Source organism: Anarrhichthys ocellatus, unplaced genomic scaffold (genome assembly GCF_004355925.1).
Source record: "Anarrhichthys ocellatus isolate YVR2014 unplaced genomic scaffold, GSC_Weel_1.0 scaffold22, whole genome shotgun sequence".
In the NCBI taxonomy this organism is placed as follows: Eukaryota; Metazoa; Chordata; class Actinopteri; order Perciformes; family Anarhichadidae; genus Anarrhichthys; species Anarrhichthys ocellatus.
In genome coordinates, this window is record NW_022280052.1 from 854,251 (window position 1) to 872,442 (window position 18,192).

Consider the following 18,192-nt stretch of genomic DNA (forward strand, 5'->3'; position numbering starts at 1 on the left):
GATATTTCAAAATCATTTTTAGCCCAATTTCAAACAAGGGACAGAAATCATTTTTGTTTCGTTCCCTTATTACACATTTGTGTTGTTGTATAGTCGTGTCTTTGTGTGGCAGTCCTCAGGAAGCTGGCCCACTGAGACCATGTTTGACAGACACTTATGCGCCTGCGGTTGGTTAGCGAAGGAAACCCAGTGACAGATCAGCTCAGTGCAGCAGGGGTATCAGTGTTCCTTTGGCCCCCAGCAGCTTGACCTGTGGTTTCCCCATCATTGCTCACTTTTGAGCAGGCAAGCGACAACAACAACAACAAAAACACAATCATCTTTGCTAGCGTCAACATCCTTAGTGTCACAAAAACTGCAGTTTATAACTGAAAACTGGACTTATGCTAATAGAACAGCTACCAATGTGGTGATGAGTCCAGTCACCACACAAAACCTTTATTCAAGGAACCAGTTAATGAAAACATACTGTACATTCTCATACAATGGATACATTACCGTACAGTGCGTTAGGTTGCATAGTGTTAAAGGTAAACTATAATGTTGATAGCTGGCAGACTAGCTGTGTATCTGCCCTAAATTAGTAACATTTTCAAAACAACTTCTCTTGTGGTGGACCTTTGCATGCAACACATGGAGCATCTACCATGGTTGCATTTATGTCGGCCTGTATCTTTGACTACATTCGGATAAGAGGCTTTGATACATCCTTGTGACAAAATATATACAGTAGTAGTTACATTCACATGGCAGTGATAGGCAAACAGTAAAAGACACCAATGGCATGAATGAGGCTGGTTTAAGTGCTACAATGTATGTTTCTTTTACCCCTTTCTAACAGTCTGAGAACTTGGATATTTGTGATTCACACTGTGTCCTTTGAATATCATCTTCATAAAAAAAAAAATTCCTTCTCCATTTAGACCAATAGAGGGAAAATAAAGTCATATGTCGACACCCCACAGACCCTGTGGTATTTTACACATAGCTCCTCATTTGCTGCATCCCCTCAACAGTCAGAGAAAAGGGTCCAGCATTGTAACATTTGCAACAGTAAGAGGTACAATGGTGTGTCTTTTTTCTGGGACTGGTTTGTAGTAATTTGGGCTCAGCAACCCATAAGGTTGGTAGCAATCACATCTATCCATCCAAGGCCTAGCAACACTCTTCATTTCCTAATGTCTCTGATACCTCCACACAGTGTCCTTTCACAGTCCTCCATCTATAGCTGGGTGGCTTTGGTAGAGCGCCTGGTCCTCCTGTCATGACGTTGAGCGGCAGGGGGGTTGCAGTAACGTGGCGACCATCCTCGTGACTTCCTATTGGGGCTACGTGGCATGCTAGGGTCTGGGGGGGCTTGTAGTCAGGCCTCCTCGGCTGTGGCGTCTATTCCAGCGTAGGTGAAGTTCTCAAAAAGAGCCATGTTCACATAAGCCTGGAAGATGTATAGAAGCTGTTGTGTTTAAAGAGTTTAACACATAATCATGCTGGAGTCTCATAACCCGTTCATGTCATTGTGTACAGACCACACTCGGAGAGAAGAACGAGAGAAATGTCAATAAACTGGTGCCAAATGGCTGCAAACATACAATTTGCAAGAGTTCAGTGTAAATAAATTCCAACAGTAACACTCTATATGTGAGTTGACAAACCAAATAGCTATATGAAAATGGCATTAAAAAATTATACAAACGTCTGTATGACTTTAGGTGTAGCTATCTTGGAGGGATGTTCACTCCAAGATAGCTACCCTCCACTCCACTCCTAAGTATTAACAACAGGACATTTTCCGAGTCTTCCCTTTCTCCCGACTGTGTGTGAATGCAGCATTACCTTCCTGGCCTCCTGCATCCTGTTGAGCTGGACAGAAACTTGAGAGAAGGGGGGTCGCTCGTAGGGCCGATCCCTCCAGCACTGTTTCATCAGCTCATAGCTGGACAGAGAAATAGACATTGATGAATAGGGTAGAACGGAGGACAGAAAGACAACATAAGCTAATTAATTATTAGCTGAATGCCGAATACTTACACCTCATCATCACAGTTTTTGGGTTTTTCCATCCTGAAGCCTTGTGGCAGTTTTTCATAAAGCTCAGCGCATGTCATCCCACAATATGGTGTGCCACCTGACACACACACACACACACACACACACACACCCACAAGAAAGACAGAAAATGCTTTTTTGATGTTGATGGTGGGTTGAGCAATGGTGAGGATTGTCACCATCATGTTTCCACCACAGGCTGTATGGTTACTTACCTAAGCTTACAATTTCCCAGAGGAGAACACCGAAAGACCACCTGGGAGAGAAAATGCAAGGACAGAGATGTTTTTAAAGTAAACATGGGAAGAAAATAGCATTGTTTTAAGAGTTACACCTGAACATTTTTTTAACTTGATCATATGTGATATAAGGTTAAAACGTTGTAAAGAAACCTGCATAATTGCATACTTGCTAATCTACATATACAGTAAATTTTGAATCCAGTAAACGTAATGCATTATAAGGTCTGAAATGCTAAACATTTAAATAAATAAATAAATATGCTCAGGAATTTAATGATAATGCAGATGTTTCTCAACATCAATGCGGAAAGAGACAAGAACCCGCCGAGTGTCTCAAACAACATGAAACCACCTTCGTTACTACAATCTGATTCGTGACACAAAAAGTGCCATTTGTTTCACATGTCACAATGCCGTGTGATAGATCATATGTGCAGACAAGTGTTGCTTGTGGGGTTTGTCTTTGTTTTTCTCTTCTCGCTCTGTCTCAGATCTTGTTCATTGTCTCTCCCTTTCACTCTGTTTCTCTTATACTGATGTTCACAACTCTCTCTGACCCTACAGCAGCCTTCACACTTCTTCCGTTAGCTGTCCTCCACTCTTCATGTCTGTTCTCAACCGTGTATAAATAGGCTCCAGTTGGCAGACCAACGTCTCAGTCTGTCTGCTAAGGTGAACCCAAGACTTCCTCCTTGTGCTTATCAGTTACACAACACTTACAGAACTAGTATCACTCCACCAGTGACCAGAGGGGGGATTTGTTTGCAACCTCATGAGCCTGCCATGTCACTCAGAATATGTTTTGCATGTTGTATGTAATTGAAGCTCCGGTGTGACAAACATTGTGAGCTTTGCCTCCCTTTAAAAAACTCCACCTGTTGAGGTGGGTGCAATGAGAATGACATTGGTTGAGCTGATGAGTTGACACTGTACACTCACACATCACTCTTGGTCGTATACACGCTGTAGTTCAGGGACTCGATGGCCATCCAGCGCACAGGCAGCCTCCCCTGAAGGCAAAAACAAGACATTTATATTAGTCTTCTTAGCTGATGTCAATAACAATAATCCACTGAAATACATTGAGTGCAAAATGACTAAAACAACTAGTGCCCTCTGCTGGCTGTTGGTTGTTTTCTGAAAATAAAAGTGCAACTGTGTATGACTCCGCCACTCACCATTGTCTTCTTAACGTAAACTTCCTCACCCCGGGACAGGCCAAAGTCTGCTATCTTTGCCACAAGGCTGTCCCCTACAAGAACATTCCTGGCTGCCAAATCCCTGTGGATGAACTAGTGCCAAGAGAGGGTAGGAGAGAGAGAGAGGAGGCATTATTTAATTAACATGTTTTTTATTTAGTTATTCAATGACTTCATCAACATCCTCTGTCACGGAGCTTGTTTGAAAAGAATTCCTTTTTATGAGAGACATAAAAAACTGAGGAAAGAAAGATGCCCCTATCCACACAAAATAATAAACAAGCAGCGACACACACGCACTCTTTCACCTCCTACCTGTTTGTCACTTAAATAGTGCATCCCAGTTGCCACGTCTACAGCGAACTGCAGCAGCTGCTGGGAGGTGAGAGTGGAAGCAGTGCCATGCTCCTTGGCAAAGGCGGGATCGGTCTCCAACACTCGACTCTTCCTCAGGAAGTCTAGAAGGTTACCATAGGGAGCGTATTCGATGGCTATGTACAGGTAACCTGGAGAACGCAGAGACAGAGTAACATTAGGAAGAGGAGGTGATCCTGTAATATAGAGGACACTTAATAAATGTCCCATAGATGTCCCTTTATGATGTTTGATATCTTGGTATGAGATTCACTCCTTTGTGGCAACACGTAATGTATTTGACATCACAAGACACTCTCATGGTGATTTATATAATTAAGGCTGCTGCTAATAAACATTTCATCTACAAGCTCAGCTCTCCAAAAACTCTGACTCTGAGCTTGGATGGCCTCCCTGCAATCGGCCGGGAACAGACCCAGCTACAGCTGGTAAGGGGCTTGGCCTTTAACAGTTCTGTCTTGACACGGACAGAAGTAAAACAAACCTTTCATGAAATCCTCAGAGAGATCAACCAGATGGTTGAGGATTTGTTAATAGATGGCGGCTTCCCGCCAAAACAGAGTTTCTTCGGGTCATGAGGCAATTGTGCTTGTTGGAAGGGTTTCACCAGGAACAGACAGAGTTCCAACACAATAAGTTAATACCATATGTCGAAGGAAAGAATAGCGCGGCGATGGACATACTAGTTAAAGAACTGGAACATAATACACTCATGTTCCTTCTCAGCTACAAGAGATTATGGTAATCGGGACATGCTGTGTTTCCTGCAGCAACATCGATCCAAATCAATTTTCTTTGCTCAACATGAAACAAAAAAAAACCTCCCAAAATGCCAAAAACAGCAATTGAGTACCTGCTTGTGCTACCACTCCAAGCCAATGACTTTCTCTGTTGCAATAAAAGACATATTAACAACAGCAAAGACAGAGGCAGCACAGGAAGAACACATGCAAATTGTATGTCAAAGAAACATTACCCCCTGAACGCATGTCTTTCTTAATGATCTCTTTCCTTCTTTATTTTCTATCCTTTCTTCCTTCCTTTCTTCCCCTTTTCCTCAATTTTACAATCAGCTGGCTGGTTGAACACCAAGCCAGTCTTTAACATACTGTAAATAGAATATGTTTGTGTTAACCTTTCAAATTGTATAAAATGATTACAATTTACAAATTGCATAATATTAATAATAATAAAACATGTATTAAGGAGGCATGTAAACAAACCGCTGAATCATGGAAGACCAAAACTGTTCTAGAAAATGACACGAATGGAGGATTTGTTGGACATTTTAAACTTTTTTTTAACATTGTAAGTTTCAATAGGTAAGAATGAGGTTTTATTACTCTGGTTTAGGAGGCGGTACTACAGTCAATATGTATTGTTGTACTCTTATCACTGAATAATGGAGGTGAACCTGAGCTAAACAACAGATGTAAACACAGTAGAGTGAAGGTCTGGAGATTGAAGTGCTGAGAGAAAGTGAAACCGGTGGGGAGACACACGCAATTAGAATGTTTATTTTCCAAGGCTGATTTGGTATTGTAATGTCCTCACTGATGTACTTTCCACACTACACTTCCTCCCCCATATGTTATCAATCTTTGATCAAACAAAAGCAATTGAATTATTCCATGTAGAAGCCATGGGCTGTAGCTATGGGAAACCGATACTCCGGGGCCAAGTAACCTTATACAAATACATAAATACAAGGCACAGCAGTGTGCTTGTGGAGCACAGGGACAAATCAAACAAATGTGATGCAAAAGTGCAAAATGCCTCTGGCAGGCAAGGATTATTTAGCTTGGACACATTAGGGTGCTTTCCAGGTGCAGATGACACATGATAAGATAGGAGTATCTGTTTGGATCTCAAGCAAGAAGAATTAAACCACTTTCTTTACGGTACTACATACAGGGGTACAATTAGTCGATAGATAGAAGTAGGATTTGGTCAGGATATTGTCTGCAAGACACCGACTAGTATATCAGCATAAATCAGTCCTTTGAAAAATCAATACTGCCAGCTTTTGAATAAAAATGTATAGGCAAATTAATTTAGATTGGAAAGTCTCCAAATATATTTAGAAATACATAATCCAATATATTAATAATATACACATCAGGCAAGACGTAGCTTAAAGCGCTATAGATGAAGTCATAACACTGAGCTCACATATCAATCACAATGGATCATCTCTAATCATGATTATACTCATTGAACAAACTCCACCCACAGATAAAGACTGTGTTATGGTTGAATGCTCCAGAGAAAGCTCATCAATATCCATAAAAGCCACCAGGTGTTGCTCACTCACCTCTGTTCTCACAGGCTCCTATCAGGTTGATGATGTTGGGATGCTGGCCTAGTTTACACAGCACCTCCAGCTCCCCTGCAAAGTCTCGGTGGTCATTCTCTGAGGCAAACTCTGCAGGAAGATCAGCATCAAAAGCATCATTAGACGAAATGCAAGCAAAGCAGCTTAAGCGGCTTTGGTGTGTTTTTGTGTGCGATGCATTGTGCAATATATCGATATGTTTGAGAGTGCTTGCATGAATGTGTGCCAAAGATACCTTTCAGCATCTTGATGGCTGCGCTCATTTTGTTGCCATCCTTCTTGATCATGGCTTTGATTACCTGGTTTTGAGACTGTTGTTAGCTTAAATGTTTACCCAAGTGAATAAAGGATTTAAAACATTCAGAAAGTACATTAAGAGCTTAAAGACCTGGCCAAAGTTGCCCTCTCCGATGACATCTTCAAACTTTATGTCCTCCCACTCCAGGATTGGATAAGTTAGGGGCTCTGGTGTCGGTTTTGGCCTCCGTGTCAGGGTCAGTGTTCCTGAGTTAAACTGCAGAATAGTCTCCTCACCCTGGGGGTATAAACAGTCTTAAGCTCTGCGATAAATACAAACATATCAAAGTTCTTGAAAGTAGGCTTTTCTCAAAACACATTTGAGCTTTGTCAGATCAGATACGATGTCAACCAAAACTCAAAATTTGGATCCTTACCGATCCAGACTGGTAGGTGAACGTGCGCCGACGGTTGAGCAGCGTCTTGCGGATGAAGAAGAGAGCCAACAGTGCCAGCAGGATAGTTACACAGGTGACAGTTACCGAGCCCACCACTGCTACCAACAGCTGGTAACTGTCCCCAACAGGTCTCCCAGCCACACCCTGGGTGGTCGGGGTTAAACTCTGAATGCCTTTTTTGGGCAGAGTGAAAGAAATAGAGAGGGACAGAGGGGCAGGATGGGAGATGGAGATGATTTTTCAGACAGTGAAGATAAATATTTTTATTCTGAGTAGAACCCTCCCCCTGTGTGGGTGGTCCCGTTCAACGCCACCTGGGAAAAGCCCAATATTAGCCACAAGTGCAGTAGTGCAGAAATGTTCCACTGAGAGCTACTTTTAGCTTGATTGATTGAGGGAATAAATGTATGTCCAAGAAGCTATAAAAAGGCCTTGATTTATGTCAGTATACACTGGATTATTCATTTACTCTGGTAATCCAGTAATTCAAATGTTTTTTCCAGAAAGCAAAAGCTGACAACAAGGCTTACTCTTAGGCTTACTTTACTTATTGAGCAGACAATAACCTACTCACCGTCGCCCTGAGTCATCGCCTGAACAATCTTGCTCCACTCTCCCGGCACTTTGGAGAAAGCCCTCACTCTGAACTGGTAGAGCGTGCTGCCGTTGAGTGCCGTCACATCTTTGGTGGTTTTGTTTCCATCGTCTGTGTCCACCCAAGGGAGGGGCTTCCCTTGGCCAACTGGTTGGTACTCTATGATATATTTGATGATGCCTCCATTGGGATCTTCAGGGGGCTGCCATCTCACCTGGATGGCTGACATGGACAAGGGCAGGACCTGGATGTTGCGTGGGGATGATGGACCTGAGACACACAGAGATTATTATAGTTAGGGAAATCAACAGTGATTCTGTAAAACTATATTCTAAATAAAATGTATGTTACAATCACAGGCTTTTACCCGTTGGTGCTCTGGGAAAGCTTTCATACCAAAGACAAGGGTTAAACCGCATTTGTTGCAGTTCTGTCGGATCGATCTTTTTCTAACTTGTTGATCTCCACTGATTGCTAACTAAACTGGATTATTCCTCAACACTTACTGTACCTATCAGCTGCTAAACTCATCCTCAACTCAATTAAAATTTGTGGGCAGGGAGAGAGTCACCAATCAACCAGCAATCACCAACTATACTCTTTTCCTGAGGGGTTAAAGCATATTTAAGAAGCTCTTATCATCCCATTTATTTAAGTTTTATTTACCATTAAAACAAAATACGAGTGGGCCTTTAACACACTATATATTGTGTTGGACCTCTCCTTTAGCCACAAACCCCGGTAAATGCATTATCAACTGCATTGATACTTCTGCAACATTTAGAAGGAGCCTTCCTTGCAGCTTATTAACAGCAGAGTTTCTAGTTACCCTGGCTGTTGATGCGGAAGTGGTAGGATTTAGAGGGCGGTCCCAGGCTGCCACAGTTGATGAGGCACACCACCACGGTGTAGTCTTGCTGGTACTTCATGTTGTGGAACTTTGTGGAGAGCACAGTGAGCAGGGTGGTCTCCTCCAGTAGTTTCTCACTGAAGGGTGGAGGGCCGAAGAGCTGCACTAAAAAGCCACTGGCTGTGCCAGCATTAACGCCATTGTTGGCGGGCAGTCGCCACCGTACAGTGGCATTGCGGCCTTCCACCGAGCTGATGTCAATCTCAGGTTGAACTGTGGGTTCTGCAGCGACAGAGAACACAGTATGAGCTGACAGCTCCTTGAGAATTTCTCTAATTATTTTAGTCACGGTTTCCCTAAAATTGCCCCTTGAGGGACAGGTAACGTATTTCAAAGTGAAGTGGACGATTACCTCAACTTATATATCAAGTGGCTGCCGTACAGCAGTTAGGACTGTTGGCTCACAACAAGAAGGACTAGCTTTAAATATATGGCCCCACTCCTTTATAAAGTTACACCCAGGGTTCATGTGGGTTTTGTAAAGGTGCTCTGGTTTCCCCCCAAAGTCCAAAGACATGCAGTTTGATTGGAGATCTTAATGTGTTTGCATGACTGTGCCCCAAACTGCACAAGTATTTTACTATTTCCTTTTGGAATGAAACATAAACGAATGTTGATTTTGTGTATACTAACTGCAAAAACAGTACAGTACAATATAACGATTCGTCTATACTGTATACAATTAGTTTGTAGTAAAGGAATTGGGACACTGTTGGCTCTGTGATGAACCTACAACCTGCATGAGGTGTTTATTTGCATTTTGGCCAATTTTACAGAATACTGCAGGCCACAGCAACCTGTAATGTAATCAAGTGGCTTGAGAAAATGAATGAATCATATGCCATTTTAAATATGACTTCTCACTCCATTTTGCATAATCTTAAACTGTCATAGAAATAGTTTGTTCTTGTGTAAGCGAATAATGTTCCCTTGTAACAAATAAAATGTTTCCATTTCACTCATGGATCTAACTACATATGACCAAAAATTCAAACTCAACAGAACTTTGAAACTATGACAATCCAAAACAATCACTTTTCTATTTCAGCTAGTTTCCTTGATCTTTTCTGTGCTCACACTCGGATATGCTCTCTCCCTCTCCACCATTGAGGAATTAAATCATTGACTCTGCCACTTGAAAGCAGTTTCTTGCTTTCCCTGATTCATTTTGTGATTCCTAGATGACTGATGACAAAGGTTTGTTTTTGTTATTGTAGTTGTGATCCCATAGGGACTTCATGTTATTTTTAGCAAAGAAGTGCCCACGGATCACTTCAGTCCATTGGTATCTTTTGTCCCTTACTCGAGTCATCCGGACAGATTTGCTCACTGGGGAAAAGACAACTGGCGACTTAATGTCTGGGAAAAGCACTATTAGTCTAACCATACATAAGATAACTGTGCTTGCTGAAGTTCTGTGGTTCAGACTGTAGACATTTGTTCACAAGCAAGATTTCCAGATAAATATACTTATGTTCAGTATGTATGTGATCCCAGTTATCGTTGGGTCTTACCAGGACAATCAGTCTCCATGATGGCTTCTGGCCCCGGGGCCCCCTCTCCACCTTCCCCAGGACGACTCAGCTGGACACGGACACGGTACCGTGTTGAAGGCTCCAGGTTCATCAGCGTGATCGGCTCTTTGTCACTATAAACTGAAAGAATGTGGATGTAGGAAATGCTGTTGTCATAAAGGTGTATGGGTAATCTATTTAACATTTAGCTTAAAACATACATAGTATAATAAACACACATAATAGACATTTAAAACTACACATATTTTTGTTTGTTATATGACAAGTTGTTGAGAGAAAAAAACAGCAGGGCACTTGAGCCGAGTATAATATCCTTAACCTGCAGTGCATTGTAGAGCAAACATGATTAGGGTGTTTCTTATAAATATGTTTTATTTATTTTGGTTTGTCAAGGCCAGTATTTCCATTTACGTAGTATTACTTTGAAATGATATCCTACCTATGATGGAGGACCACGAGTCTCCGTTCTCCACAGGCTTGTAAAGGAGCCTGGTTGAGACGACGGGCCCATCTCCTCTGTGGGAGTCCACAGGCATCACCAGCAGCTGCTTACTCCTTTTTTGCAGCAGTTTGGGAGCAGTAGTGGGAACAGGGGGCTCTGAGTAGACACAGGAAAATATTTGAAAATGTAGATCTTTGTTGCTCGCATGTGAAGTGCCTGCATACAGGAAGTGGTCACCAAACAATCAATTTTCCTCTCTGTTTATTACTTCACATATTTCTTAAAAGGAACCACACGCACAAACCTTTAATGGTGAGGTTGAACTTGCGGGAGTCCTGGCCTCCATTAGTGGACACCCTGCACTCCCACAACCCCCCTTGTTGAGCAGTCAGACGAGGGATTTCAAACAGGGCTGTACTCTTATTTGAGTCCATAACAGTCCGAGAAGCCTGAGAGTAAAGCACATAACATACAATATAATGCAATGCAAGATGCATGCTGAGAACGTCCTAACTCTGAGAACTTTCTTCGTTCTTGTGTGAAGTGGTCGTACAAATCTATATCAGAATGTTTCTATTATCAAGGAAAAAACACAGAAATAATAACTATTAGATGTTTGTAGATGTCACTTATAGGCAACACGTGGTAACTGCTGCACTGTAATGTGATATTGCCTTATCTGGACAGGCCATTGTGTTGTTGACTTCCCCTGAACTTGACTCAACCTTGTAATCATCAGCTCAATCTTAAAGCAGTACAATTTAACTTGATTCTTTATATAAAGTCACAGCACCAATTAAGCATGGAGCTAGAACCAGGAGGCGATTACCTTAGCTTAGCATAAAGACAGGGAAGCAGGTAGCCTAGCTCTCCACAAGGCATACAAAAAGATCAGCCTATCAGCACCTTTAAATCTTGCTACAATAAATACAAATGTTTTTGTTTAATCTGTACACAAACAGAAATGCAGATGTTGCTGACGTTTTTTAATATGGTGAAACATTATTGAAAAATGCCCAATATAATAAATCTTGCAGCAACCACAGCCCGTCCTGACCACTTTGGGAACCGCTGTACGAGATCACCCTCTCCCTGTGAGGCCTTCTATGTAATCTCTACCTGACTACCTTGACTTAAACTTTATACAAGCTGTGCATTTGCTTTATTTTAATTCAGGCTTACTAAAAGCCATCTTGGCAGGAGTCTTTCTACCTTGAGCACAGTGCTGTCCAACTTTCGCAGCTCAATGCTGTTGTGGCTGGGCAGAGGGTTGCCTGTAGCTGAACAAAAGATCTTGGGGCTGGAGTTCAGATTCCACTCCAAATTACTATCCAAATCCAAGATCTGGGGAGCCCGGTCTGAAAAATGGAGAGAGGCATGGAACAGAGGTCGACAAAAGACAATGTGGATAGTGACAGAGAATTTTTTCTTTTATAGCTACAGTAGTTAAAGCTTCAAAACTTAAAAATAAGGAAACAAAATGGTTGCAGACTCAAGGATTAGAAGCAATTTAATTGAACCATTTCACCGGAAAGGGTTTCATTGGGGTTTTGTCATAAGCCCTGATGAAGCCAGCTTTTTTGGTAAAAAGGATTAATTAACCTGCACGTAATCCGACTGTGTTTAATACGTTTTGTAACTTGTGCATGTTCACAAATCTTTGCTGTCGTCATGAGGAAGATGGTGGTGGTATTCGGTGAGCAGGATAATGAGAATGGAAACATACTTTGCAGTGATGAGGCGAAAGAATATATACATAGCGATGTAGTCAATACCATTCCACAGAGGAGCCAGACCTAAAGGAAGAAACAGAATAAAAGAGGGATAAATATGGTGTGAGGATACCTACCCGACTTCTCACAGTTCTGTCCTCTCCACCCTGTGGGACACTGGCATCCACTAAAACGGTTGCAAACTCCTCCATTCTGGCATTTACAGCTCAGGCTGCAGTCTGGTCCATACATGTCATTATCGCAGTCTGAAAATAGAAAACGGAAAGCTATACTGCACAGTGTGACACACAAAAGGGTAAAAACATGTTATTAAACCATGTGCATATTAGTTTAATTAAAAATACAGGAACAAGCTTAAGTGATGCAGTGCTCACCCTTCTCACAGCGGCTCCCAAACCAGCCGCTGGCGCAGGAGCAGCCATAAGGGTCTGGTAGGCAGAATCGAAGGCCCTTGCAGTTCAGCTCGGAGCCACATGACTCCTGGCAGTTTCGGCCAAACATTCCTTCTCTGCAGGCTGCAAACCATCAGAGAAAGACAAATTCACAAATGTGTTTATTTAAATTCCTTGAGATGTGCTATATCATGCCTCAACCTGCCTTGCAAAACACCCCGGAGAACAGAGTAACTAGTCTGCCAGTGTACTCATCTGTAACCCAAATATTTATATTTGATTGCATTGTTATAAGAAAAGCTGTTTAGGCACAGTCCTGACCAAAAAGATGTGTAGATGTAATGTCTGCCATTGAAATGCAATGTACCTCACATGTAGTCTCCTTACTTAACTGCTCAACACACGCACACACAATAAAATCACTGGGTCAAAATTGACCCCAATTTGGATCAATATAGCACAGACGCAATAGTGGATGAACTTAACCCAGCACCCATATTTAGGACACCGTTGGGTCACCAATCAAATCCAAGACAATGGGTTGTTTTGACCTAGTATTAGTATTACGTTTTATATTATTGTTAGATAATTACCTTTGGTTTATGGTTTACAAGTTAAAATACGGTGAACATGAACCAATCATCAACATGCTTGCATTGTCATTGAGAACATCTAAGCATGCTGACATTAGCATTTAGCTAATGACAACAATAAAAACAAATCTGATTTTATACCCATCTTCTCTCTCTTACTCTCTACCATTTACACACCGACTGTATATACAGTATTGTACCGTATTAAGTACACTACAAACCTGTCTCACACCGTGTTCCCATGAATCCTGGAGGACAGATACAGTCTCCGTCGACATCATGACAAACTCCGCCGTTGAGACACTCCGGACAGTCCTTGTCACAGTGAGGACCCCACTTCTTACTGGGACAATCTACAGAGGAAGCAAGTTTTCTTTCCTTAAAAAGTATACAACGTGTTGAAAGTGTGACTTGCAAAATCCATATATGTTATGTCCTCCTTCAATATGTGAACAGTTTGTTTTTAACGTGCCTGCACAATTCTAGTTTCAGCTTTCAGTCTATTCAATCTCGCATAATTTTCTGAGGGCAGCTATGGATAATCTTAGAGAATGCAAACATTTAGATGTGATTTCTGATTTGCATTGTATTTCAGACAGATATTCTGTCGCTCTCCCTTTGTTTCCTGTTGCGAGGACAGAGACAGAGGACGTCGTATGTTGTACAGACTGTAATGCCCTCTGAGGCAAATTTGTGATTTGGGGCTATACAAAATAAATTGAATTGAATTAAGCACAGACCGCCTGTTTAGATTATATATTCACGATACAAATCTAAGGAAATAGTAAAGACATTGAATCATGTAGTAATATGAGCCGAAAAAAAATCCATTGCATCTGGTGGACAGAGAGAGAGAGAGGGGGAAGAAGGGAATCTCAAAGCAGAGCAGGTGGAGGGTGGAGATGGTGTTGATAGTACTGATGTCTCTTTACAACACTGAGCTACAGGAAATGAAACCAACACATGCTGTCTCAATGAAATACATGTCATGTTCAGGCTTTAATTCATTAAGCTCAAAACCAACTTGCTGCTATTAAAAAGGTATACTTTCACATATGGAGAAATGTGTTTATTTGCCTTCTTGCTGAGAGTTTGATAACATTCCCATGTGTCCGTCAATTAAGCTAAACTAAGCTAACAAGCTTAGCTTAGCATAAAGACTGGAAACGAGGTATTTCGTGTTTAATCTATACAGAAAAGTATGTGTAAAAACAACAATTTGTGTTTATACGGGTGGTTAGGTGCTTGACTATTTTCTGGTCGAGCGCAGTGACTTCTCAGAGTCTTCTTTTCAGGATTTACTTATCAGTCTTTTTTAATTAATTCATTAATAATGAGACACAACCCAAATGTTTCTGTAGTGTCATCACTCTTGTCTGCTTTTATTGACATTTCTGTAGAATATAAAGGCCATTTAAGCTTCTTCCACCACAAAACTTCCTTTTTAATTTTCATCGACAGATCTTTTTATGAGCTGTATGATAAATCTATATTTAATAGAATCGTTGATGTTGTAAAAGCCTTGACACAATCTGATCCTGATGCGTGCAAATTTCTGTGTATGTGTTTTTGACTCCAAGCTTGTGAATATCAGGATTCAACAAACCTCTGACAATGAGCCTCATCCACGCGCCCTGAAGGGGGATTTCTCCCACGTAGCTGGCACTGTAGATGCCTTGATTGGCAAAAGCTGCATTCTCCACAGTGAGTATCGCTGTACGATTGATCATGTCTTTCCAGTGAGTCATATAATAGTAGTTTCCTACATGAAACACAAAAAACAACAACATTGAGGCCATAAATTACAATGTGTTAAAAAAGTACTGTAGTCTTCTATCCTTATTTGCAATAGGTAGAAAGAGAGTAAATAGCTTCTTATTGCGCATCAAATGTCCTGTCTCTCTTGAGTTGTGTAGGATGGCTTACCATTGTACTTCCAGGTCACATCTCTGTTTTGGGAGCTAAATAGCTGCATGCTGAGGTGAACTGTCTCTCCTTTGTTAGCAGTAAGTGTAAGGTGAGTTGGGACAAAATTAGCTATAAAGGAAAACAGATACACACGGTTATGATCCAAACCAGACAAACCATCCAAACTGGATGGTTAAGAAAACTGTGGAGGATAAATAATCCAGTCATAGTTTGTTTGGTCAGTTAAAACTCTCATAAAATTTCGGAAAAAAGTCTGAACCCACCTCTGCCAAAATTATTGATCATTGTGACCGTCTCAAGTGGGGGAACTTCCTGAGTGGATTGACAGTAGAAGATGCCGATATGATCCAGTTCACGGAAGTCTCTGGCCATTACCTCCTTGTTCCTGGGTTTATGCACTTTAAAATTTGGCTTCTTGGGGAATATGAGGATTTTATTGTCTTTCTTGATGTCCAGCTCAACCTGGGAAGGGCTGCGCTCTCCGTTGATACATGAGATGGAGAAGTGATTGACATTGGTGGCCTCCGCTGTGGATATCATTGTCAAGTCGATCACAGCATCTACAGGACAGAGCATAGTCATAAGAAGCTTAACTTGATTATGAGACTACTACGATTCACAAACCTCTTGAGTCAGGGGATTAAGCAACAAGCAAATAAATGGGCAATTTGACCTTTTTAGAAGTAGACCCATAACTACATATAGCCTCATATTTTTTATTGCAGATGTAACATAAAACAGGTGTGCAAAACTCAATTAAACCAATATATATATATATATATATATATATATATATATATATCATTCAGTCAGTTCAGAAATCATAGTCACGTCTGTCTCAGCATCTCTACAAAGTGATTTTTTACTGCTCACTCTTCATTTAGCACAATTCAACTCAATTTCATTAAAATATCTGATTCAGGTTTTAATAGAAATGATAGTATTCTGACACATAATCCTGTTTCTAAGATTACATTTAGCTCAAATGAATAACATCAGTTTGGAACATGTTGTAGACCAAATAAGTAAACAATTTTTCTGATGTAGAATGTCATTAACTTATTTTAATACACCTGACACAGTTTACACAAAATCCTGCTGCAAACCATCTAAACACATAAAGTGCTGTACAAAACCAGTATGTTCTGAATAAAAGTGACTCGTTGACTTGCAACATCTTACACACTGACATCTGAGATTGAGAAACTGCCCACATGTACAAAAACAAAAAAGGGAATGGGATTATTTGGAAAAAAAGGCCAAACCCAATAATGTCAGTTTGTCCAGCATTCCTTCTCCCTGGTATTTAAGCCCAGATCCACAGAACAATGACAGGAAACATGGATGAGCTCCTGTCTTCCCAAAGGGTTTAGACATCCACACTCTACATTCTGAGGGTAGTTATGACTTTAATGAATTATCAAATTAATAAACAAGCAATTAGTGTAGACTTAAGTGGGGAATTGTTATTTCTTAATATACACAACGAAAAGAAATGACGACTTTGATATTTGTGCTCCGTATAAGAGCTATCCAAACAGCCTTTAAATAAGTTCCTACTTACCTGATAAATCAAGGAAGCACAATACAAACACCCACAAAATCCTCATGGTATTTATAATCCTCATTAGGAAAAAGTTGTCGTTACTAAATCGTTTTTACGGGGAGAGATGTACATCCGAAACGGTGACGCTGCGGCACGACGAGTGGTGCGCCTTTTTACGCATAACTTGGCGAATCAACCAGACGTCCAGTTCAGGTGTAAAATCTCTTCGGCAATAACTACAACGGTCCAGTATAGCTTTCAGAGATAGTAGCGCGGCCCGTCACCATAAGTACAGAGTTGGACCTTCGGTAAAGCTCAGCTTTCTCTGGGTGGGGAAGGAAGGAAGAGCGTCACCAGACAGCGGAGGACTGCTGGCGCTCCAGACCTCCCCGATCCGACTAATGTTGCTTAAGAGTCACTTGATGTTTTAATACAATGCCAACCACCATGATTATCTATGCATACAATTGATTCTGTAATATATTACACAGTTTAATGATACTCAATTTTTCGATAGGATAGTATTAACTATATTGGCTAAAATGTTATTGAAATATTTTTATTTTTATTTATTTGTATTTCTGTCACAGGACTATATTAGATATGTGTTGTAAGAAACATGGAGTGTGCTATGTTTCGTGAGGCACCAGGATTTTTGCGCATGTCTGACAGAGATTTAAATATACGTTTTTGGAGAATTTAAGACTGCATTCCATCAAAGTACATCTACTACGTGCTGATAATTGTGTACTCGGCCACAATACTTTATACTACTTGATATGTTACATGAATTTGTGCGGCCAATACCGACACTATGCATGCCCCATGTGTCCTCTATTGACATTGTATTTTATTGCTGCCCTGCTTTTCTTTGTTAAGATACTGTAAAACACCAAATGCAGCAGCAGCGGGTATCATGTTTTGCCAAATGCAACAGCTTTGTTCTTTCACTTCAATGAGTTAGTTACACTCCTTGCAGCCTTTATGGCCAGCCTCCCCTCTTCCCTCACTGTTAAAGTCAGTCTCAGGACATTTTGAACAATATGCTTGTTGTGTCTATTCTGCCATTTCTGGCCCAATCTTTGAAAAGTGCTGCACTGTCTCATTGAAACTGCACACGCCTTTTCTCATTTTCTCTGCAAAAACTGTGGACTGATTTGATGTTTTCTTTACACTTCCTTGCGGCTTCAGACAATCGACTTGAAGTTGACTGGACTTCTTATTGTTTAAGATATCCTGTTTTCGATTTCAAGAGCTCACATGGATTTCTTTGGCCTGCAAAGAATATTCAGTTGTATGTTTAATTATCATAATAACACAGAATTAAGTAATATAATTATTTGCAAAGTGTGCGCACATTGATGTCAATTATGAAAAAGAAAATGATGTTAAATAGTGCATGAAAGATACACTGAAAACCATAATCAAAGGACACGCCCTGCTGGTTCAATTAGCTGAGGTAAAAAGAGATCAAATTAAAACTGAAATGGGTACACCCACATTGGAGCTGTTTCGTCTACAAATCACAGTGTTTCCATTTTGACTTTTTGCAAACAAAGGGTCTTGGCCTGTTAGTGTGACCTGTGTAGCTCAGAAGCCAGAAATATTTATTTCAAAAGAACATC

At 40.8% G+C, this 18,192-nt stretch overlaps 1 protein-coding gene across 2 annotated transcripts; it reads right to left on the reverse strand.

Annotated features, from left to right (window-relative positions):
* Positions 1–387: 387 nt before the first annotated feature.
* On the reverse strand, positions 388–16,915 carry tie1 (tyrosine kinase with immunoglobulin-like and EGF-like domains 1). 2 transcript variants are annotated; one of them, XM_031859825.1, is made up of 24 exons: positions 16,586–16,915; positions 15,285–15,581; positions 15,019–15,129; positions 14,699–14,854; positions 13,314–13,445; positions 12,482–12,622; positions 12,224–12,352; positions 11,587–11,732; positions 10,679–10,823; positions 10,372–10,530; positions 9,912–10,052; positions 8,317–8,619; positions 7,467–7,757; positions 6,872–7,065; positions 6,586–6,732; positions 6,433–6,496; positions 6,177–6,287; positions 3,803–3,993; positions 3,467–3,580; positions 3,228–3,298; positions 2,262–2,302; positions 2,029–2,125; positions 1,834–1,933; positions 388–1,435 (listed from the first exon to the last, which is right to left on the reverse strand). In XM_031859825.1, exons 1-24 carry the CDS (start codon positions 16,647–16,649, stop codon positions 1,364–1,366), a joined length of 3,417 nt encoding a protein of 1,138 aa, XP_031715685.1. In that variant the 5' UTR covers positions 16,650–16,915; the 3' UTR covers positions 388–1,363. The 2 variants fall into 2 exon arrangements, with proteins under 2 accessions (XP_031715685.1, XP_031715686.1); XM_031859826.1 differs by lacking the exon at positions 8,317–8,619.
* Positions 16,916–18,192: the final 1,277 nt, after the last annotated feature.

Coding starts and splice junctions, on each gene's coding strand:
- tie1 (XM_031859825.1), bottom strand. CDS start 16,649: ATGAGGATTATAAATACCATGAGGATTTTGTGGGTGTTTGTATTGTGC. Junction 15,130..15,284: donor GATCAATAATTTTGGCAGAG/GTGGGTTCAGAC, acceptor TTTCCTTTATAG/CTAATTTTGTCCCAACTCAC. Junction 3,299..3,466: donor TTTACGTTAAGAAGACAATG/GTGAGTGGCGGA, acceptor TTTTGCCTTCAG/GGGAGGCTGCCTGTGCGCTG.